Genomic DNA, 23,068 nt, shown 5'->3' on the forward strand with positions numbered 1-23,068 from the left:
ATTTATAGGGAAAGCTGATCCAGGGAATATCTGATTGCCTCTCGGGGGATCAGGAAGGAATGGTTTTCCCCGCAGGAGCAAATTGGATCGTGCTTTGCTGGGTTTTATTTTGCCTTCCTCTGGATCAACTGTGGGTGTAGGATTATAACTTTTTTTTTAATGGCTGAACTGGATGGACTTTTGTCTTTTTTTCAGCCAGGCTAACTATGTAAGAAAATAAAAGAATATAATAGACATGAAAAGAATAGAATAGAAACAATAGAATGAATATAGCCATCTTCCAAAATTTGAATTTTAAAATTCAAACTTCAAATTTTGAAATTCAAATCGATTTGCAAATAACGAATGCACTAAACAAGCCTGAATTTACAAGAAAAGTCCTGGATTCTTTCTTGGATACTGCATAAGTCTGTGATAAATGGTTTGTCTCATCCCTGTCATACTCTAGCTAATACATGATAAGCAGTTACAGTAACATTTTTGTTCCTTTTGCAATAAAAGGTTTTACATAAATAAAAGCAGTGTAAGCACCCCTGTAAATGTCTCAACCCTCTAACTGCGACATCTACAGGACAGCTTGCTCAATAGGCTCACTGGCCGGATCGCCAGGTGAAAATAGAACGAAAGCCTAAAAAAGAAAAACGAATGCAGCCATCACATCTAAGAATTATATATATATATAAAATAAATGTTTGCTTTTGGGTTTATTACACCTCTAAAAAGTATATGTACAATTTCAAGGGTCAATCCACCCAAAAAGGGGAGTTCAGTTGCAGCTGGAGCTCAGTGGATTTGGCTCTACAAGTGCATTATTATATAAATAGTTAAAATGGACCCCCCCCCCCCCCCAAACTACAACTGGCATGGCTGGAAATATTGCTGAAGATATGTTTTATCTGCGGAGGGGGCTGATAAGAATCAGAAATAACGGGACAGTTCTGTAGGGAAGGAAATGGAAGTTGTTCTATAGGAATGTAAAGAGCACACACGTCACGTCTGATTGGCTGCCGTCCATTCCCGCACAGTACACATTGCTGGGTAGCAGTCAGTGCAGCGAAGGGTGCAGACACATGTGGCAGGGCTCACAGGCCGCCAAGTCCTTGGCTTCGGTCCCATTGAAGACGGTCATTGGGACTAGTTCCAGAAAAAGCCGCCACCCCAAGGATGACATCATCGCACCTCCGGCTCGGTGACACTGCGGGTGACAACAGTACAGCCTGTGACCAGGCCGCAGACAGGAATGTGGAAACAATGCCAGGCCAACAGAGGGAAAACTGCGCCACTCCCATCATCAGCGCTCATCCCCAGGGACAGAAACATGACAAAGCTCCAACAGTGACATTACACCCTCCACCCTAGAAGTCCCCACCCTGGATGGTCAGATTGTATCACCCATATAAAATTCTCTGAATCACTCAAGTCTACAGTTGGAAAAAGTTTATAAGAAGAGATCAGAAATAAAGTTGTGCTGCTGGGGGGAAGACATTTCCCTGCACACACCTGACTTCCTGTCCAGTAACCTCAGCAAAGAGCAGACGGTCTCTATTTATATCCGCACCCCCAGAGACCACAGCTGTCCACGTCTGAGGGGCCGAAATAACCTGCGCCCATGGCGGAAGGGTTAATAACCAGACGCCGAACTCCCCGGAGGGAAATTCTCAGACTTATAGAGACAGATGGTGGCCACTAAACCGCCAGACAGATGTACTGACAGCTAATAGCCCAGTTTATTAACTGTCTGCATCTCAATCACAACAAACACACGGCGGTGGCTCTGGAGATTCATGCACATCGCAGATGGAAAAAGGTAGAACATTTCTAAAACGACAAAAAGCCAATACCAAGAGAAAAGAAAAAAAAAAAAAAAGTTTTCCAATTCAGGCAAACCTCCAGCAGATCGAGTAATGAGAGTGTCAGACTAAAGAGAACCTGTCCCCCCCAACACTAAACAATCATGCTGCCCACTGGCGGGCAAACGAGGGTCTGTGCGACGAATCGACCCACTGATGGTCAACAAGGTTCTGTGCGGCAAGCCGACCCACTGGCGGTCAATGAGGATCCGTCCGGCAAGGCGAGCCGACCCACTGGCGGTCAACAAGGGTCTGTGCGGCGAGAAGGCTGGGTGACACCAGAACAAGCAACAGCAGGATACGAACTCCACACTACAATAAGGGCTTGTAAAAGTGACCCTAAGTCAGTGTTTCTCAATTCCAGTCCTCATGGACCCCCAACAGGTCATGTTTTCAGGATTTCCATTATTTTGCACAGGTGATTTGATCAGTTTCACTGCCTTAGTAATTACCACAGCTGTTTCATCTGAGGGAAATCCTGAAAACATGACCTGTTGGGGGTCCATGAGGACTGGAGTTGAGAAACACTGCCCTAAGTCAACAAGTGTCCATCCAGCAAGACGGCCCACTGGCGGTCAACAAGCGTCCGTCCGGCAAGAAGGCTGGGTGACACCAGAACATGGAGCCGCGGCGGGATACGAACTCCATACTGCAATAATGGTGTGTAAAAGTGACCCTACATCAACCAGGGTCCGTCCGGCGAGATGGCACACTAGCGGTCAACGAGCATCTGTCCGGCGAGGCGGCCCACTGGTGGTCAACGAGCGTCCGTGCAGCAAGCCGACCCACTGGCGGTCAACAAGGGGCCGTGTGGCGAGACAGCTCACTGGCAGTCAAAGAGCGTCCGTCCGGCGAAACGCCTGGGTGACACCAGAACAAGCAACAGCGGGATACAAACTCCATACTGCAATAAGGTCTTGTAAAAGTGACCCTACGTCAACGAGGGTCCGTCCGGCAAGCCGACCCATTGGCGGTCAACGAGGGTCTGTCCAGCGAGACGGCCCACTGGCGGTCAACGAGTGTCCGTCCGGCGAGGCGGCCCACTGGCGGTCAACAAGCGTCCGTCCAGCGAGAAGTCTGGGTGACACCGGAACATGGAGCAGCGGCGGGATACGAACTCCATACTGCAATAAGAGTGTGTAAAAGTGACCCTACATCAACCAGGGTCCGTCCGGCGAGATGGCACACTGGTGGTCAATGAGCATCTGTCCGGCGAGGCGGCCCTCTGGCGGTCAACGAGCGTTCGTGTGGCGAGACAGCTCACTGGCAGTCAAAGAGTGTCCGTCCGGCGAGACGGCTGGGTGACACCAGAACAAGCAACAGCGGGATACAAACTCCATACTGCAATAAGGTAAAAGTGACCCTAAGTCAATGAGGGTCCGACCGGCGAGCCGACCCACTGACTGTCAACGAGGGTCCGACCGGCGAGCCGACCCACTGACTGTCAACGAGGGTCCGACCGGCGAGCCGACCCACTGACTGTCAACGAGGGTCCGAACGGCGAGCCGACTCACCGACGGTCAACGAGGGTCTGACCGGCGAGCCAACCCACTGACGGTCAACGAGGGTCCGACCGGCGAGCCGACCCACTGAAGGTCAATGAGGGTCCGACCGGCGAGCCGGTCCAACTGACAGTCAACGAGGGTCCAACCGGCAAGCCGACCCACTGGCAGTCAACGAGCGTCCATCCAGCGAGACGGCTGGGTGACAACAGAACAAGCAACAGCGGGATACGAACTCCATACTGCAATAAGGGCTTGTAAAAGTGACCCTACATCAATGAGGGTCCGTCCGGCTACCTGACCCACTGGTGGTCAACGAGTGTCCATCCAGCAAGAGGGCCCACTAGCGGTCAATGAGTGTCCGTCCGGGGAGGCGGCCCGCTGGCGGTCGAGTGTCTGTCTGGCGAGCCAGCCCACTGGTGGTCAATGAGCGTCCGCCCGGCGAGACGGCTCACTGGCGGTCAACGATCGTCCGCCCGGCGAGACGGCTCACTGGCGGTCAACGATCGTCCGCCCAGCGAGACGGCTCACTGGCGGTCAACGATCGTCCGCCCGGCGAGACGGCTCACTGGCGGTCAACGATCGTCCGCCCGGCGAGACGGCTCACTGGCGGTCAACGATCGTCCGCCCGTCGAGATGGCCCACTGGCGGTCAACGAGGGCCAGTACGGGTACTCTATAAGGCCCTGTACACAATGCAGCGTAGCGAGAACTCGTGCTCCCACGCACTTTTTTATTTTTGCGCATTTTGGAGCATTTACGCTTGTCATGCATAGGGAAGCCAACTGACTTGAATGGACTGCCGTACGTTCGACGAACGCCCCCAAAGAATCTCAAACTTTTTTTGGAGCAGAGTCTGGTGCATTTTTTTCACCTTGCATTTGCTGCACAGCAACACTCATGTCTGCTACTGGCGCTTGAGGTGCCATTAATCAATGGCACCGCATGCACATTGCGAGTTTGTTGTCACAGTAGAGAGGAGGACCCTCATTGCCTGCCAGTGGGCCGTCTTGCCGGACGTACCCTTGTTTGCCCGCCAATGGGCCGTCTCGCCGGACGTACCCTCGTTTGCCCGCCAATGGGCCGTCTCGCCGGACGTACCCTCATTTGCCCGCCAATGGGCCGTCTCGGCGGACGTACCCTCGTTTGCCCGCCAATGGGCCATCTCGCCGGACGGACCATTCAGGAGCAGAACATGTGGCTCAAGAGGAGCCAGTGTCCCCACCCTATTTCCGAAATACCCGGGGGAGCATGATTGTTTAGTGTTGGGGGCTACAAGTTCTCTTTAGATGCTTGAAAGTTGGCCCATAGTTCAGCTTGTTTTTCAGGGTGACAACAGTGCTCCGGCAGGAAGGCCCTCAGTAAGTGTTGTCACCCTGTGACAGGAGTGAGAAGTTCTTTCTGGTAGCATGCATAGGGACAACCGCTGACAATGAGGGAAAATATTTTAAAGAAGCAAACCTAGAGGCAGAGGCATGGCAGTATTTTAAATTCAAGTAAAAACCAAAAATGTGGTTTCCTTTTGGATAGAGTAGGAGAGGGTTATAACCCTTGTCAGTTTTATTTTCTTTTTTAGTCACTTCATTTCCTGTCCCACAGCCAAAACAGGAAGTGAGGGAATTCCTAGTTGTCACCAGAAATAGTGTCCCCCATTGGAAGGTTCCTCCTCTATTCCTTTTCTGGTGACAACCCACAATTTGGGATTTTCTCGCTCTTTCGATGAGAGCAGTAAACGAGACCAATAGAGAGGGTGAATCTCCCTGATGGGGGAACACACAGCAATAAAAACTTGACAAGGGTTCCAATCCTTCTCCACTCTCTAACGTTACAATGTGTTACCGGGGTAGCCCAGGAAGCAGCCATGTTGGATTGTCTTCGGAGCTGGAGAACAGGAGAACGTAGGGTGGCTGGATGGACATAATTCGGGGGACTCTGGCTGGTTTGAGGGACAGCACAACCAGCTTATAGAAAGCAGAGAAACCACAGAAATTCCCAGGAACCCCGGCACAGAACTCCACTTCTCATCCAGCTTTCTTGAGGAGGGGCGACTCCTTATCCCTTAATATCACCTTGGCAGTGGATGAGAACCTGGATTGTTCGGCGTCACATCAGGGGTTGGCCAGTGCGGGTCACATGACTGAGGAACTCATGACAAGAAGTCCTGGAGGACGGTAAAATCCACATCGGGAAATAACATAAAACAGCAAATTGTAAGATAGACATACAACAGTGCAGAACAGAATCCTGACTGCAATCCCTGGGTCAGAGGCTCAAACGTAAAGCCAGAGGATCAACATGACTCGCCAGACTGGCCCTCTTCGACCGCCAGTGGGTCGTCTCACCAGACTGACCCTCCTCAACCGCCAGGGGGTCATTTTGCCAGACTGACCCTATTCGACTGCCAGGGGGTCGTCTCGCCAGGCTGACCCCCCTAGACCGCCAGTGGGTCGTCTCGCCAGGCTGACCCCCCTAGACCGCCAGTGGGTCGTCTCGCCAGGCTGACCCCCCTAGACCGCCAGTGGGTCGTCTCGCCAGGCTGACCCCCCTAGACCGCCAGTGGGTCGTCTCGCCAGGCTGACCCCCCTAGACCGCCAGTGGGTCGTCTCGCCAGGCTGACCCCCCTAGACCGCCAGTGGGTCGTCTCGCCAGGCTGACCCCCCTAGACCGCCAGTGGGTCGTCTCGCCAGGCTGACCCCCCTAGACCGCCAGTGGGTCGTCTCGCCAGGCTGACCCCCCTAGACCGCCAGTGGGTCGTCTCGCCAGGCTGACCCCCCTAGACCGCCAGTGGGTCGTCTCGCCAGGTTGACCCCCCTAGACCGCCAGTGGGTCGCCTCGCCAGGCTGACCCCCCTAGACCGCCAGTGGGTCGCCTCGCCAGGCTGACCCTCCTAGACCGCCAGTGGGTCGCCTCGCCAGGCTGACCCTCCTAGACCGCCAGTGGGTCGCCTCGCCAGGCTGACCCTCCTAGACCGCCAGTGGGTCGCCTCGCCAGGCTGACCCTCCTAGACCGCCAGTGGGTCGTCTCGCCAGGCTGACCCTCCTAGACCGCCAGTGGGTCGTCTCGCCAGGCTGACCCTCCTAGACCGCCAGTGGGTCGTCTCGCCAGGCTGATCCTCCTAGAAATGCTGCTGCAGGGCGGCACAGGTGCGAAAAATCACGTGATTTTGCATTTCTGGGTGGGGGGGGGGGTGCGCGCTGCCATTCGCGGCTCCGGCTGTCAATCACCAAGGCCCGGCCGATAATTACTCGCCAGCACCCGGTGATTTCCGACAATCACCGACAAGAAGAAGGACTGTTTTGTTTACTAACAGTCCTCCTCCCTGTCGGCTCAGGCACACTGCTCTGGATGGCTGTGAACAGCACAGCCATCCAAAGCAGTGTGCTTACAGTGAAACACACACCGCCCCCTAATAAAACACTCCCAGCACACAGTTAACCCTTTGATTGCCCCAGATGTTAACCCCTTCCTGCCCAGTGCCAATAGTACAGTGTCAGTGCTTTTTTTTTTTAGCACTGATCACTGTATTGGTGTCACTGGGAATATCAGTGATACCAAGTCAGTTCCCACCCAGTGTCAAAATGTCTGCCGCAGTCCCGCTATACTTCGCTGATCGCCGCCATTACTAGTAAAAATGGAAAAAAAATCCCAGTATATATACCGCCATTTGTAAACGTTATAAATTACACATTAACTAATTAATTTACACGTACTGGGATTTTTTCTTTAGCAAAGACACGGAGCAAAATACATTTTGGCCTAAATATTTGACGAAATTTGATTTTCAAGTTGTTTTTACTGGACATGTTTAATAACAAAATGTCAAAAATACTGTTTTGTTTTTCAAAATTGTCTTTTTTTTAATAACACAAAAAATTAAAAAACGCACAGGCAATCAAATATCAACCAAAAGAAAGCTCTATTTGTGGGGAAAAAAAGGACGTAAATTTAATTTGGGTGCAGCGTTGCATGACCGCGCAATTGTCAGTTAAAGTAACGCAGCGCCATAAAGCAAAAAAATGGCTTGGTCAGGAAAGGGGGGGGGGGGGGGAGAAACCTCTGGAGGGTGAGTGGTTAATATGGATGTTTGCCTTTATTTATGTAGATTTTTGTTTTTATTGCTGTAGATTTTTTATTATTAATATAGATCTTTGCCTTTATTGATGTAGACATTTTTTTTTACCAACATGGATTTTTGCATTTAGGTAGATTTTTGTTTTTGTTGATGTAAATATTTGTTTTTATTAATACGGATGTTTGCCTTTATTTATGTAAATAATTGTTTTTATTAATACGGACGTTTGCCTTTATTTATGTAGATTTTTGTTTTTATTAATACGGACGTTTGCCTTTATTTATGTAGATTTTTGTTTTTATTAATACGGACGTTTGCCTTTATTTATGTAGATATTTGTTTTTATTAATTCGGATGTTTGCCTTTATTTATGTAAATATATGTTTTTATTAATATGGACGTTTGCCTTTATTTATGTAGATATTTGTTTTTATTAATACGGATGTTTGCCTTTATTTATGTAGATATTTGTTTTTATTAATACGGACGTTTGCCTTTATTTATGTAGATATTTGTTTTTATTAATACGGACGTTTGCCTTTATTTATGTAGATTTTTGTTTTTATTAATAAGGATGTTTGCCTTTATTTATGTAGATATTTGTTTTTATTAATTCGGATGTTTGCCTTTATTTATGTAAATATATGTTTTTATTAATATGGACGTTTGCCTTTATTTATGTAGATATTTGTTTTTATTAATACGGATGTTTGCCTTTATTTATGTAGATATTTGTTTTTATTAATACGGACGTTTGCCTTTATTTATGTAGATTTTTGTTTTTATTAATACGGACGTTTGCCTTTATTTATGTAGATTTTTGTTTTTATTAATACGGATGTTTGCCTTTATTTATGTAGATTTTTGTTTTTATTAATATGCGCTTGCCTTTATTTATGTAGATATTTGTTTTTATTAATACGGATGTTTGCCTTTATTTATGTAGATTTTTGTTTTTATTAATACGGACGTTTGCCTTTATTTATGTAGATTTTTGTTAAATGTAGATATTTGTTTTTATTGATGTGGATGTTTGTTTGTATTTAAATAGATATTTTTTTTTACTTCCATCAGTTGAGATATCAGGGATACGGACGGAGGCAGAAGGAGGAAATCCTGTTGACAAGTTTGGTGTCCAGTTGTGGTGAGTCTGATCCATCACAGGTGTGGGGGGAGCGCTTGGCGTTTCTTTTCTCGGATTCCGGAAGGAACGATGAAGACGATACAATGTTTCATTTCTGAAGATCGGTGATTATTTCGGTTACATTGTTACATCGAAGATACATTGTAGACAGGAATTGTCTTGTGTATGTACAGGGCGGTGATCAGAAGGACGGTTTTTTCTATATTAGGACTCTGTGTAAATGTAGCTGCACATTGGGGGAGATTTTCTAAAGCTGGAGAGTGTGAAATCTGGCGCGGCCATGCTTGGCAGCCAATCAGCTTCCAGGTTTTATCATCAAAGCTGATGTTAGAAGCGGATTGGTTACCATGCATGGTTGCACCAATCTCGGTAAATCTCCCCCGCTGTATGGGTGGACGCGCTCATATCCGATTGTTCAGGTGTTCAGGGAAGAGCGCGGATCATTGTGAACGTATTTCCGTCAGACGCGGGGACCGTCGGGATCCCTCACCGGGAGATCCGCTCGCTGCTGGCTCGGCATTGGCCGCCATGTCAGGCTATAGAACGTGATGACAGAGCCGGTGACCTGCGATAACATTTACCTGGAAGTCATCCTTGGTTGTTCCATGGCTTCCGTAAGCAATTCCAAACACTGACCTGTCAGGCAGTACAGTCAGCATCAAGGCTGAACAACTGCTGAGATAGGCTCCGTCGGACATGGACGGAGCAGTAAAGTGCAGTCACTGTGCAGGAAGACGAGGCAGTGCATGTGATGAGGAACGATGGCGCGCCCCCCCCCCCCGTACATCTAGGAGGCAATACACAGACATGTGGGGAGGGGGCTCCATACATGACACAGCCGATCTGAGTATGACATGACAGCACGGTCTCCGCTATGGGACCTCTGGCCAGGAAGTGAGCTGTGCGCTACAGAATCACCCCCCCCCCCCCCAGAACACGCTGTGCTCCCATCACTCGGAATGCCAAGCTGCACTCAATGCTCAGCGCCTCCTGCTGGCACAAACATCACATTACATCACAGGTCCCCTCCGACCCCAGACACAGGTCCCCCTCCGACCCCAGACACAGGTCCCCCTCCGACCCCAGACACAGGTCCCCCTCCGACCCCAGACACAGGTCCCCCTCCGACCCCAGACACAGGTCCCCAACCCAGGAGGACCCCCCACCCAGAGCCCTTCTGTGGGGTCAGAGCACGTGGGGGGGGAGGTAGAGGTCAGTTGCATCAGGAGGGAAATTGTAGTTCCCTCCCATGCAACCACCTGAGGGGGAGGTGTCACAAACGTCCTTCTCTGGCTGCTTATATCTCCCGGAGGCTCCACACCTGACATCTCACAGCCACCAGAGTCTCCCTCCTCCTGCTGCATTCCCCATAGTTCATGAGGGATGGTGGGAACGCCTCACAACGGTGAGATATGAAGGGAGGAATGTAGAAGAGGGTAGGTATTGGGGGAGGGGTGATGTAGGTAGATTGTACATAGGAAAGGGGGGGGGATTGTAGGTCAGTATTGGGGGAGATGTATTGTAGTACAGTGTTGGGGGAAGTGTATTGCAGGTATGTATCGGTGGTTGTGTATTGTGGGTCGGTATAGAGGGAGGTGTATTGTAGGTCAGTAGGTATGGAGTAAGGTGCATTGTAGATCGATGGTGGTGTATTGTATGTCAGTAGATGGTGGTGGGGGTGTACTGTAGGTTGGTGGTGGGGGAAGGAGGTGTACTGTAGGTGTCTTGGGGGAAGGAGGTGTATTCTAGGTCGGTGGGTATGGGGGAGGTGTATTGTATATGGGGAGGAATATGATAGATTGGAAGGCAAGTATTGGGGGAGGTGTATAGTAGATCATAGGTGTAGGAGGTGTATTGTAGGTCAAGAGGTGTATCATAGGTCGGTACCTTCTCCCTCTTGTACTGGGTGATATGGAGTAGGTATGGGGGGGGGGGGGTATAGTAGATCATAGGTGTAGGTGGTGTATTGGAGATTGGGAGATGTATTATAGGTGGGTACTTCCTCAGAGCCTTCCCCCGCTTATACCGGAGGATACAGAGTAGGCAGTGGGGGAGGTGTACTGTAGATTAGCAGGTACAAGAGGGGGTGCATTGTAGATTGGCAGGTACTGGGGAAGGTGTACTGTAGATCGGGAAATGTATTATAGGTCAGTACTTCCTCGGTGCATTCTCCCTCTCATACTTGGTGACATGGGGTAGGTGTACTGTAGATCTGTATGTACTGGGGGAGGTGTGTTTAGGTCAGTAGGTGGGGGAGATGTACTGTAGATCAGGTGTATTGTAGTTTGGTACCTACTCTGCATGTTTCCTTAGCTTTTTCTCCCTCTGACACTGGGTGATATGGGGGAGATGTATTGTAGATCAGTGTGTGTGCTGTAGATCAGGAGACCTTTGCAGATAGTGGATGTGTACTGTAGATCAGGAGGTGTGTATTATAGGTCGGTACCTCCGCAGCACCTTCTCCGTTTCGTACTGAGTGATATGGGGGAGGTGTACTGCAGGTCTGTAGTGGGGGAGTTGCACTGTAGATCGGTAGGTAGGGGTGTATTGTAGAATGGCATGTACTGGGGGAGGTGTATTATAGGTCGGGACCTCTTTGGCATGTTTCCTCACCTTCTCCCTCTGGTACGGGATGATATGGGGTAGGTATGGCGAAGATGTACTGTAGGTGTGTAGTGCATTGTAGATTGATAGGTGGAGGTGTATTGTGGATCAGTACGAAGGTGTATTGTAGAACGTTATGTACTAGGGGAGGTGTATTATAGGTCAGTAGCTTATCGGCATGTTTTCTCCACGCCTTCTCCCTCTCGCAATGGGTGATATGGTTTGGGGGTGTGCTGTAGATCGGTGGGTGAGGTGTATTGTAGATCAGTGAGGTGTATTATAGGTCAGTACCTCCTTGGCGTGCTTCCTCAGCGCCTTCTCTCCCTTGTGCTGGGTGATATGGGGAAGTTTTTCTGTAGATCAGGAGGAAAGTAATGAGGGAGGTGTGTTGCAGATCGGTGTGGGTATTGGTAGGTGAAGGGTGCATTGTAGATCAGGAGGTGGGGGGTGCATTGTAGATCAGGAGCGGGGGGGGGGGTTGGTTTGTAGGTCGGTAGTAGGGGTGTATTGTGGGTCGGGAGATAGGTGTATTGTAGATCGGCAGGTGGGAAGGCATATTATAGGTTGCTGGGAGAGGTGTATTGTAGATCGGAAGATGTTTTGTCGCTCCCTAGATGGGAGAGGTGCATTGTAGATCGGGAGGTGCATTGTTGATGGGAAGATATGATAAAGATCGTAGATGTTGGAGGTGTATTGTAGATGGGGGAGGTGTATTGTAGATCGGTACCTCCTCGGCGTGTTTCCTCAGCGCCTTCTCCCGCTCGTACTGGGTGATGAGCTGCTCGTTGTCCTCTCTTAGTAGCTCCAGCTCGGCCTCCTGCTCGTGTCTCTCCGTACAGGCCGCCTCCAGGTTCTCCAGCACGGCCACCACCAGCGGCATCAACTCCTTCACCGCCTCCTCCTCATAGCGGCCGATCAGCCGCTCCATCTCCCGGTAGATGGAGGCCGCCAGAGCGGAGACCCGCTCCGACATCGAGGCCCCGGCCTCCTCCTGGTACACCAATCCGTCCTCCAGCTCCATCACCGATACCGACCGGGACCGCCACCAGCGTGACGTCACCCGACCCCGCCGGACCCAGTCCCGCCCACATGTCCTGCTCCCGCCCCTCTGCCACGGACAGCCACGCCCCTTACCAGCCACTACACGGGATTGTCACGCCTACTTGCACTTTGCCACGCCCGTTTCCTAGAGGCGGTGCGCCTCCCTTCTGTTTCCCCGCTTTCTCCCATGGAATAGTCCCCGCCTCCCCTGGGATAGCTCCACCATTCCTGTACGCTTTCCTTCTTACTCTCCGCCCCCTCCCGGGTCATCCCTCCTCCAGCTCCTCCTCTTCCTGAGAGAACTCCTCTTCCTTAAAGGAACACCCCACCTCCATCAATCTAATCTTCCAGGGACATTCCTCCTCTTCCTCCTTCATTCCACATCAGCTCCTCCCCTTCTAAGAGCACCCCCCCCATCCCTTCCTCATTCCCTCCCCTCCAAGCGGACCTCCCCCCAACATGCTGGAGAAAAACATCACATGACTCTGCGCTGGATCCTCGCCGCCGGAAATTCCTCATGATGGAGCGTCAATGTGACAACAAAACAGAAACCCCCATTGTGTCTACTGACCCATTTCCTGTCCATTAGAAGAATTCTCCTCCCCCATTACAACCTGGTGTGTGTCACTGCCCCGCCCACTAACATGCCTTAAAGGACCACTAAACCCCAAAGGTGGAAATATATTTACCATATAGAGTGTCATCTGAAACCCCTCCCATTTTGTAATCAATTCTAGCACTGTGTCACTGCCCAGCCCACCAACATGCCTTAAAGGACAACTACACCCCAAAACCCCATCATCCTCCCAATACTACCAAGTCCTGCTGTCACTACCCTGACCCTTACCATGCCTTAAAGGACAAGCACACCCCAAATGGGTATATATATTTATGATGTGATAGGGTGCCATCTAACACCCCTCCCCCATTCTACCCATTACAACCAATTCCTGCTCTGTATCACTGCCCTGTCCATTAACATGCCTTAAAGGACCACTACACCCCAAAACCCAAGTCCTCTTCCATTACAGTCAAATCCTGCTCTGTCACTGACCCGCACACAAATAATGACTTCATTGTCCAGCACACCCCAAAGGGGATGTATATTTATCATATGGTAATGTACTAACATCCCATCCTCTTCCCATTATAACCATTTCCTGCTCTGTGTCACTGCCCCGCCCACCAACATGTGACCAGCACACCCCAAAAGTTGAAACATATTTATCACATGATAAAGTGCCCCATCCCCCACCCATCCCATTACAACCAATTCCAGCTGTGTCACTGCCCCGCCCACCAACATGTGTTAAAGGACTGGCACACTTCACTGCCCCGCCCACCAACATGTGTTAAAGGACTGGCACACTTCACTGCCCCGCCCACCAACATGTGTTAAAGGACTGGCACACTTCACTGCCCCGCCCACCAACATGTGTTAAATGACCAGCGCACCCCAAAAGAGTATATATGTTTATGATATGATGGGGCCCCTTCTGGACTCTTCCCTTCTCACTCTCTGCCCCCTCCTAGGTCATCCCTCCTAGGTCATCCCTCCTCTAGCTCCTCCTCTTCCCACAAGATCTTTGAAAGAAATATCCCACCTCAACCTTCTAATCATCCAGAGACATTGCTCCTCCTTCTTTCCAGATTAGCTCCTCCTCTTCAAGGAGCACCCCCCTCCCCCTCCAGAAGTGATAGATTTCCTCTATGGGGTTATCAGACAGGAAGTCAGCAGTGTGCCCCCCCCCCCACGTGTCTGTGGATTCTATTCTGATAAAAGTTATTTAAAGTATCTGGTCTCCCTGGACCCTGCATTCACTATATCCGGTCTCCCCGGACCCTGCATTCACTATATCCGGTCTCCACGGACCCTGCATTCACTATATCCGGTCTCCCCGGACCCTGCATTCACTATATCCGGTCTCCCCGGACCCTGCATTCACTATATCTGGTCTCCCCGGGCCCTGCATTCACTATATCTGCTCTCCCCGGACCCTGCATTCACTATATCTGGTCTTCCCGGACCCTGCATTCACTATATCTGGTCTTCCCGGACCCTGCATTCACTATATCCGGTCTCCACGGACCCTGCATTCACTATATCCGCTCTCCCCGGACCCCGCATTCACTATATCCGCTCTCCCCGGACCCCGCATTCACTATATCCGGTCTCCCCGGACCCTGCATTCACTATATCTGGTCTCTCCGGACCCTGCATTCACTATATCCGGTCTCCCCGGACCCCGCATTCACTATATCCGCTCTCCCCGGACCCTGCATTCACTATATCCGCTCTCCCCGGACCCCGCATTCACTATATCCGCTCTCCCCGGACCCCGCATTCACTATATCCGGTCTCCCCGGACCCCGCATTCACTATATCCGCTCTCCACAGGACCCTGCATTCACTATATCCGCTCTCCCCGGACCCTGCATTCATTATATCCGCTCTCCCCGGACCCTGCATTCACTATATCTGGTCTCCCCGGACCCCGCATTCACTATATCCGCTCTCCCTGGACCCCGCATTCACTATATCTGGTCTCCCCGGACCCCGCATTCACTATATCTGGTCTCCCCGGACCCCGCATTCACTATGTCTGGTCTCCCCGGACCCCGCATTCACTATATCTGGTCTCCCCGGACCCTGCATTCACTATATCCGCTCTCCCCGGACCCTGCATTCACTATATCCGATCTCCCCGGACCCTGCATTCACTATATCCGCTCTCCCACAGTATACACAACATGGAAATGCAATTATTTTAGTAAATATAAACTGCTAAATACCTTTTCTCATCAGCAGTATATAGCAGTCTTGTGACTTCTATCAGTGTCCAGCAGAGCACTGATTAAAGCTTGTAGGAGGAGTTTTCTTTCTGCTCTAGGAGGATGCAGAACCCCTAACCTCTGTCTGGACAGTGCTGCTTGGCCCTGTGCTGATCACATGCACTCTCCCAAGAAAAAAAAACCTCTCTAGCAGTACACACCAAACTGAGCATGTGCAGAGTGACTCCCCATGATATGTCTTATCGGGAGAAAAGAGGGGGGCACTGGAAGAATGGGAGGATCAGAGAAGACAGGATCAAACAGCCTTTTTACGCAATGCAGAGGATTAGCCCCTTAGGTTCCACAGTGAGTATAACAAGCATGCTTTACTGCATCTACAGACTGATTGTACTGTGGGGGGTTTGGTAACACTTTAATTTTATTCATTATTATCTCCTGACAGCCTGAGCTGAGATTTCAGTTGGTGTGCAGATCCCAGGCTGAAGAAGTTGTGTTGTCGGTGGCAGTTTGTACGTTGAACACCTTCTCTTCTTATAGTCATGTGCCTTCTCTACCACCTGTAATACGAGACTGTCAGAGCTGCAGACAGCCCCACGTGCCCTCCTTCTCCGAATCCTGTTATGAGCACAGACCTCTCATCTCCCATGCCAGCCTGATCTGAGATTTCAGCTGGTGTGCAGATCCCAGTCTGAAGATGTCTTTGTGTTGTTCGCAGCTGGAGCGTGAAGGTGGTTTGTTCTCTGAAGGAGTCATATTCCTTGTCTGCTACCTGTAATATGAGACTGTCAGAGCTGTGCAGATCCCAGGCTGAAGATGTGAGTGTGTTTGTTTGCAGCTGGAAGTGGTTTGTTCTCTGAATGCATTCTCCTCTTATAGTCATGTTACTTGTCTATAACCTGCAATATGAGACTGCCAGAGCTGCAGACAGCCCCACGTGTCCTACTGCACCAGGTTCTGCTGTGAGCACAGACCACCCCCCTCCTTCCAGCCTGATCTCAGATTTCAGCCAGAGTGCTGGCGGTGGTTCATGTGCTGAACACCTTTTCCTCTTATAATCATGTGCCTCCTCTACCACCTGCTATAGGAGACTGTCAGAGCTGCAGACAGCCCCACGTGTCCTCCTGCCCCAGGTCCTGCTGTGAGCACAGACCCCCCCCCCCCCTCTTTCCAGCCTGATCTCATATTTCAGCCAGAGTACTGGTGGTGGTTCATACACTGAACACCTTTTCATCTTCTAGTCATGTGCCTCCTCTACCACCTGTAATAGGAGACTGTCAGAGCTGCAGACAGCCACATGTGTCCTGCCACAGGTCATGCTGTGAGCACAGAGTTCCCCTCCTCCTTCCAGCCTGATTTGAGGTTTCAGCTTGTGTGCAGATCCCGGGCTGAAGATGTCACTGTGTTGTTTGCAGCTGGAAGCGGTTTGTTCTCTGAATGCATTCTCCTCTTATAGTCATATTCCTTGTCTATCACCTGCAATATGAGACTGTCAGAGCTGCAGACAGCCCCACGTGTCCTCCTGCATCAGTTCCTGCAATGAGCACAGACTCCCCCCCCTCCTTTCCAGCCTGATCTCTGATTTCAGCTGGTGTTCTGGTCCCATTATACAGATGGGGCTGTGTGCGGTGGAATCAGAGCCTCTCATACAGAGCCGCAGGGCGTTGCGCAGGACTTCCTGTGGTTTCACACAATGGTCTCTTATGTAAATCCCCGGAGAGGACTTCCTCTTCCCTGCCTCTCCGGATGGGGGCTGTAGAGGGCGACTCCTCCAAGAACCGGGATTTCAGTTATAGGTGGAGGACCCCCACTGCTCTTATCCCCTCTGACATCACTGAGTCTCACTCCTCCTGCTGCAGTCTTCAGAATAATACATGCAAAGGTCCCACGGTGCGAGGGGATTGAGCAACGAAGTCTGAGAGCAAGATGGAGGATGACCCGACTCACCGACCTCCACTCATAACCGAAAGATCAGCTGTAGGTGGAGTGACCCTGCTGGAGACACAGAGATACATGATACTATAATAGAGCTTTGAAGCCCCGGGGGGGGGGGGGGGAGACTGAGGAAATGCTTCCTTCTGCCTGCAGCAGACCGATGACATCAGCACAACCAGATACGGGCTCAGATATCACACAGCCCTCGGCCTTCCCATTGTAGTCAGTGAGATCAGAGCAGAAAATCATCACATAGTTCTCTTTGTAACCGAGTGCAGACGACGTCATTCTTTCCTCTAGAGCACCTTTAGGCTCCGTTAGCATCTGTGCTCCATCAACGTGCGCAGGAGAACGCATTTCCGCGTGTTCATGGAATGCATGAGAAAACACGCATTGCACTTTGCGGCCAGTAACCGCGTGTTTTTGTGCGTGACAAACATGCTAAAGGAGCGTGGTAAAAACTCAACAATGGCGCAGGAGCTGCTTTTGGTGCATTTGTCACATGTAGGGAACCTATTGGAATGAATGATTGTCGCAGGAAATGCACAAATGCTTTCATTAGATTTAATTTAACCTACAAATTCCACCCAAAACCAAATATTTGAAGTTCCCAAAGGGAATGTATAGAGTGGTCCCCAAAGGGAATGTATAGAGTGGTCCCCAAAGGGAATGTAGAGAGTGGTCCCTAAAGGGAATGTATAGAGTGGTCCCCAAAAGGAATGTATAGAGTGGTCCCCAAAGGGAATGTATAGAGTGATTTCCAAAGGGAATGTATAGAGTGGTCCCTAAAGGGAATGTATAGAGTGGTCCCTAAAGGGAATGTATAGAGTGGTCCCTAAAGGGAATGTATAGAGTGGTCCCCCAAGAAAATGTATAGAGTGATTTCCAAAGGGAATGTATAGAGTGGTCCCTAAAGGGAATGTATAGAGTGGTCCACAAAGGGAATGTATAGAGTGGTTCTTAAAGGGAATGTATAGAGTGGTCCCCAAAGGGAATGTATAGAGGGTCCCCAAAGGGAATGTATAGAGTGGTTCTTAAAGGGAATGTATAGAGTGGTTCCCAAAGGGAATGTATAGAGAGTCCCCAAAGGGAATGTATAGAGGGTCCCCAAAGGGAATGTATAGAGTGGTTCTTAAAGGGAATGTATAGAGGGTCCCCAAAAGGAATGTATAGAGTGATTTCCAAAGGGAATGTATAGAGTGGTCCCTAAAAGGAATGTATAGAGTGGTCCCCGAAGAAAATGTATAGAGGGGTCCCCAAAGAAAATGTATAGAGTGATTTCCAAAGGGAATGTATAGAGTGGTTCCCAAAGGGAATGTATAGAGTGGTCCCCAAAGGGAATGTATAGAGTGGTTCCCAAAGGGAATGTATAGAGTGGTCCCCAAAGGGAATGTATAGAGTGGTCCCCAAAGGGAATGTATAGAGTGGTTCCCAAAGGGAATGTATAGAGTGGTCCCCAAAGGGAATGTATAGAGTGGTTCCCAAAGGGAATGTATAGAGTGGTTCTTAAAGGGAATGTATAGAGTGGTTCTTAAAGGGAATGTATAGAGTGGTCCCCAAAGGGAATGTATAGAGTGGGCACTAAGGGGAATGTATAGAGTGGTTCTTAAAGGGAATGTATAGAGGGGTCACTAAAGGGAATGTATAGAGTGGTCCCCAAAGGGAATGTATAGAGTGGTCCCCAAAGGGAATGTATAGAGTGGTCCCCAAAGGGAATGTATAGAGTGGTTTCGGTCAGCGCACACCATCAGCGTTTCCCTAAGGGCTCATTTACACTTGCTTCAAAATGTGGCATTGGACACAATCTGAATGCCAATCAAAGCCTGTCACTAAATAAAATGGTAAACTTACAGTCCTGTTCACACGTTGTCTTTGCTTACACCCCATGTCGCTTTCTTCGTGCTTCAAAGCGTCTGCAAAGCCTCCATAGAACTCCATGACAACAATCACTAACGGCACCTGCAGCTTTTGAGGGGCATTTATTTAACATTAGCTTCACATTGTTTTGTAGGTATTGGAGGTATGAGATATCCCAGGATGCACTGGGAAACCAACAGGCGAACGGAAAAGACATTGTGAGCAGTCACTTCCGGTTCATTGGTGGGTATTCTGGGAATGTCTGGTGCAAATGTCACATCTGTTGTGCAGCGTGGAGCAGCAGGAAGGTAAGTGGGGTCCTGACTAGAGCAGAGCAACTAGCAGAGGGCATACATGGTGTGCAACATGGGAATGCTATAGTGGAAGGTGAGCAAGGACCAGAGAGAGAGGGCTGAGCAGCAGAGGATCAGCAGCGCTGGGGGACCGAAGCAGGAGAAACTAGCAATGTCACGTGTGGTGCACAGCATGGGAGCAATATAGCGGGAGGTGAGCGGAGAACCAGAGAGAGACAAGGATCAGCAAACCAGAAGATCAGCAGAGCTGAGAGGTGCTACTGAGAACGGGATCAGCAGAGCTGGGGGTACCTCTGAGTGGGGGGATCAGCAGAGCTGGGGGTTACTACTGAGTGGGGGATCAGCAGAGCTGGGGGTTACTACTGAGTGAGGGATCAACAGAGCTGGGGGTTACTATTGAGTGGAGGATCAGCAGAGCTGGGGAATATTACTGAGTGGGGGATAAGCAGAGCTGGGGGTTACTACTGAGTGGGGGATCAGCAGAGCTGGGGAATATTACTGAGTGGGGGATCAGCAGAGCTGGGGGTTACTACTGAGTGAGGGATCAACGGAGCTGGGGGTACTACTGAGTGGGGGATCAGCAGAGCTGGGGGTACTACTGAGTGGGGGATCAGCACAGCTGGGAGTACTACTGAATGTAGAATCAGCAGAGCTGGGGGTTAATACTGAGTAGGGGATCAGCAGAGCTGGGGGCTTACTACTGAGTGGGGGATCAGCAGAGCTGGGGGTACTACTGAGTGGGGGATCAGCAGAGCTGGGGGTTACTACTGAGTGGGGAATCAGCAGAGCTGGGGGTTACTGAGTGGGGGGATCAGCAGAGCTGGGGGTTACTACTGAGTGGGGGATCAGCAGAGCTGGGGGTTACTACTGAGTGAGGGATCAACAGAGCTGGGGGTTACTATTGAGTGGAGGACCAGCAGAGCTGGGGAATATTACTGAGTGGGGGATCAGCAGAGCTGGGGGTTACTACTGAGTGGGGGATCAGCAGAGCTGGGGAATATTACTGAGTGGGGGATCAGCAGAGCTGGGGGTTACTACTGAGTGAGGGATCAACAGAGCTGGGGGTACTACTGAGTGGGGGATCAGCAGAGCTGGGGGTACTACTGAGTGGGGGATCAGCACAGCTGGGAGTACTACTGAATGTGGAATCAGCAGAGCTGGGGGTTAATACTGAGTAGGGGATCAGCAGAGCTGGGGGCTTACTACTGAGTGGGGGATCAGCAGAGCTGGGGGTACTACTGAGTGGGGGATCAGCAGAGCTGGGGGTTACTACTGAGTGGGGGATCAGCAGAGCTGGGGGTTACTACTGAGTGGGGGATCAGCAGAGCTGGGGGTTACTACTGAGTGGGGGATCAGCAGAGCTGGGGGTTACTACTGAGTGGAGGATCAGCAAAGCTGGGGGGTACTACTGAGTGGGGGATTAGCAGAGCTGGGGAATATTACTGAGTGTGGGATTAGCAGAGCTGGGGGTTACTACTGAGTAGGGGATCAGCAGAGCTGGGGGTTAATACTGAGTGGGGGATCAGCAGAGCTGGGGGTTACTACTGAGTGGAGGATCAGAAAAGTTGGGGGTTACTACTGAGTGAGGCATCAGTAGAGCTGGGGTACTACTGAGATCTGTGGAACGAGGGTACTAATATGTTGGGGATCTGCTGAGTGGGGGTACTGCTAGGCCCCTTTAAAGCAAATCGAAAATCAATACATCAAAAAAGCATCAAAAACATACCAAAAAGTATGTTGAAGTGGTCGGCGCTTTAATGTGTGTTAAAGTCAAAGCAAGTGTAAATGAGCCCTCACAGTTATTTTTGAGAAGACTCACAATCTCACAAAAGTGTTCTTGTATAATTTCTTTATTGTATTAAATGTATTTGAAGATCAGCCATTAGAGGGCGCCCTCAGTGGCTCAGTGCAATTACTCAGTCATTATTTCAGCCACACAGGGAGTGCATTGTTTTTAATCCGTCGGCTGATTCCTAGACATGGTGCATTGTAAGAAGAAGCAGTGAAGCACAACCACAGTGTAGCATTTCAGGAAGCAGTGCCTGCATATGTAACAAACAAATATGGTCGCCCCCCCTCCCCCCGCCCCCCCATATACACATCTAGTAACAAATCATACACAGAATTTTAAAACATTAACACACATCTGTAGGATTATTATCGACAAGCTAAACTATGTTGTATGTCTGTCTGAAAATGATCTGAAAGAATATTCATTCCCCGCAAAAGTGTGCGCAGAGCCAAAATTGTTTTTATTTTCAAGTTTTCCATAGACTAGGGCGGGGTTACAACCTTTCTATTTTATATATTTTTTTTTCTCTGTGGAGATTTCTCTTCACTTCCTGTCCATGAGAATAAATGAAAGGAACCCCAAGTGAGGGGAATTCGGGAGTCCCCATTGGATGATTTAGGTCTCAAGCACACGGACGCTTAATATTTTTCCAGCACAACAAAAGCTGAAAAACAGTTTCCTTTCAATACTATCTGATCACATCTCTCTATTGCTGTTTACAAATGTCCTGATTGCTGCATCTATGGTGCCGTTTGAAAAAACGCACTGAAAATGCACCAGGAAATTTTTCAAGTCCATTTTTTTTGAGTCACGTGTAATTTTTTTCCGAGGTGACCAGGGTTGCAAACGCATCTAAAACGCATATTTAATTTTAATACAGTGCAATAAAATCACGCTACAAAAGCAGTGTGCGTTTTCAAAAGACGCACATCGCGTTTTACAATGCACCAGTATGAATGGGCCTTAAGGGAGGGTGACAACCCGTCTGTTTTTTGAGAGTTTTTTTGGCCATTTGTGCCCCATTAGGGACATTTCCCATCACTTCCTTTACCAAAACCAAAGTAAAAGGAAATCCCTCCACGGTTGTCCCCATTGGAAGATTGCCCCTCTGTTCTTGTTCTGGTGACAACTCAAATCTGGGATTTGAAACAGAGAGGGTGACTAATAGGGAGCACAGCCAGCAATAAAAACCTGACAGGGGTTCTAACTCCTCTCCTTTGAATTACAAAAAAAAAAAACAACTTTTCCTTTTAGTTGTACTATAAGGCCCCTTTCACACGGGTGTTCTGTTTTTTTTCATCAGTTCAATCGTGTTTTTTCCACGCAAAAACGGATCAGTTTACATCCGTTTTTTTTCATCAGTTTACATCCGTTTTTTCATCAATTTAAATCAGTTTTTAAATTCATTTTTCATCCTTTTTTTATCCGTTTACATCTGTTTTTTCATCAGTTTACATCAGTTTTTTCATCCATTTCTCATCCTTTTTTTATCCATTTACATCCATTTTTTCCATCAGTTTATATCAGTTTATATCAGTTTTTTTATCCATTTTACATCTGTTTTTTTCATCAGTTTACATCAATTTTTTCCTCCATTTTTCATCCATTTACATCCATTTTACATCCATCTTTCATCCGTTTTTCGTCCATTTACATCCATTTTTTTATCCGTTCCTTTTTTTTTTTCTGAAAGAAAAATAGGATTTTCTTCCGTTCAAAAAAACGGATGTTAACAGATACGAACATTATCCATTTTTCATCCTTTTTTTTATCCATTTTACATCTGTTTTTTTCATCATTTTACATCCATCTTTCATCTGTTTTTCATCCATTTACATCCATTTTTTTATCCGTTCCGTTTTTTTTTTCCGAAAGAAAAATAGGATTTTCTTCCATTCAAAAAAACGGATGTTAACAGATGCGGACATTATCCATTTTTCATCCTTTTTTATATCCGTTTACATCTGTTTTTTTCATCAGTTTACATCAGTTTTTTCATCCATTTACATGTTTTACATCCATTTCACATCCATCTTTCATCCGTTTTCATCCATTTTTCGTCCATTTGCATCCATTTTACATCCATCTTTCATCCGTTTTTCTTCCATTTACATCCATTTTACATCCATCTTTCATCCGTTTTTCATCCATTTACATCCATTTTACAT

At 48.9% G+C, this 23,068-nt stretch overlaps 1 protein-coding gene across 2 annotated transcripts in view; it reads right to left on the minus strand.

Annotated features, from left to right (window-relative positions):
• SPAG9 (sperm associated antigen 9) overlaps nt 1-12,255 on the minus strand; it is a 129,367-nt gene extending 117,112 nt beyond the window's left edge. For both annotated transcript variants that reach the window (XM_089689626.1, XM_089689625.1), the window contains exon 1: nt 11,899-12,255. In XM_089689626.1, coding sequence (XP_089545752.1) covers nt 11,899-12,192 — 294 coding nt within the window. In that variant the 5' untranslated portion in view covers nt 12,193-12,255. The remainder of the gene's footprint in view (nt 1-11,898) is intronic.
• Between the last annotated feature and the right edge of the window lie 10,813 nt (nt 12,256-23,068).

The sequence above is a fragment of the Staurois parvus genome, unplaced genomic scaffold, assembly GCF_062004578.1.
Source record: "Staurois parvus isolate SC_StPar_1 unplaced genomic scaffold, SC_StPar_1.0 ptg000487l, whole genome shotgun sequence".
Classification (NCBI taxonomy): Eukaryota; Metazoa; Chordata; class Amphibia; order Anura; family Ranidae; genus Staurois; species Staurois parvus.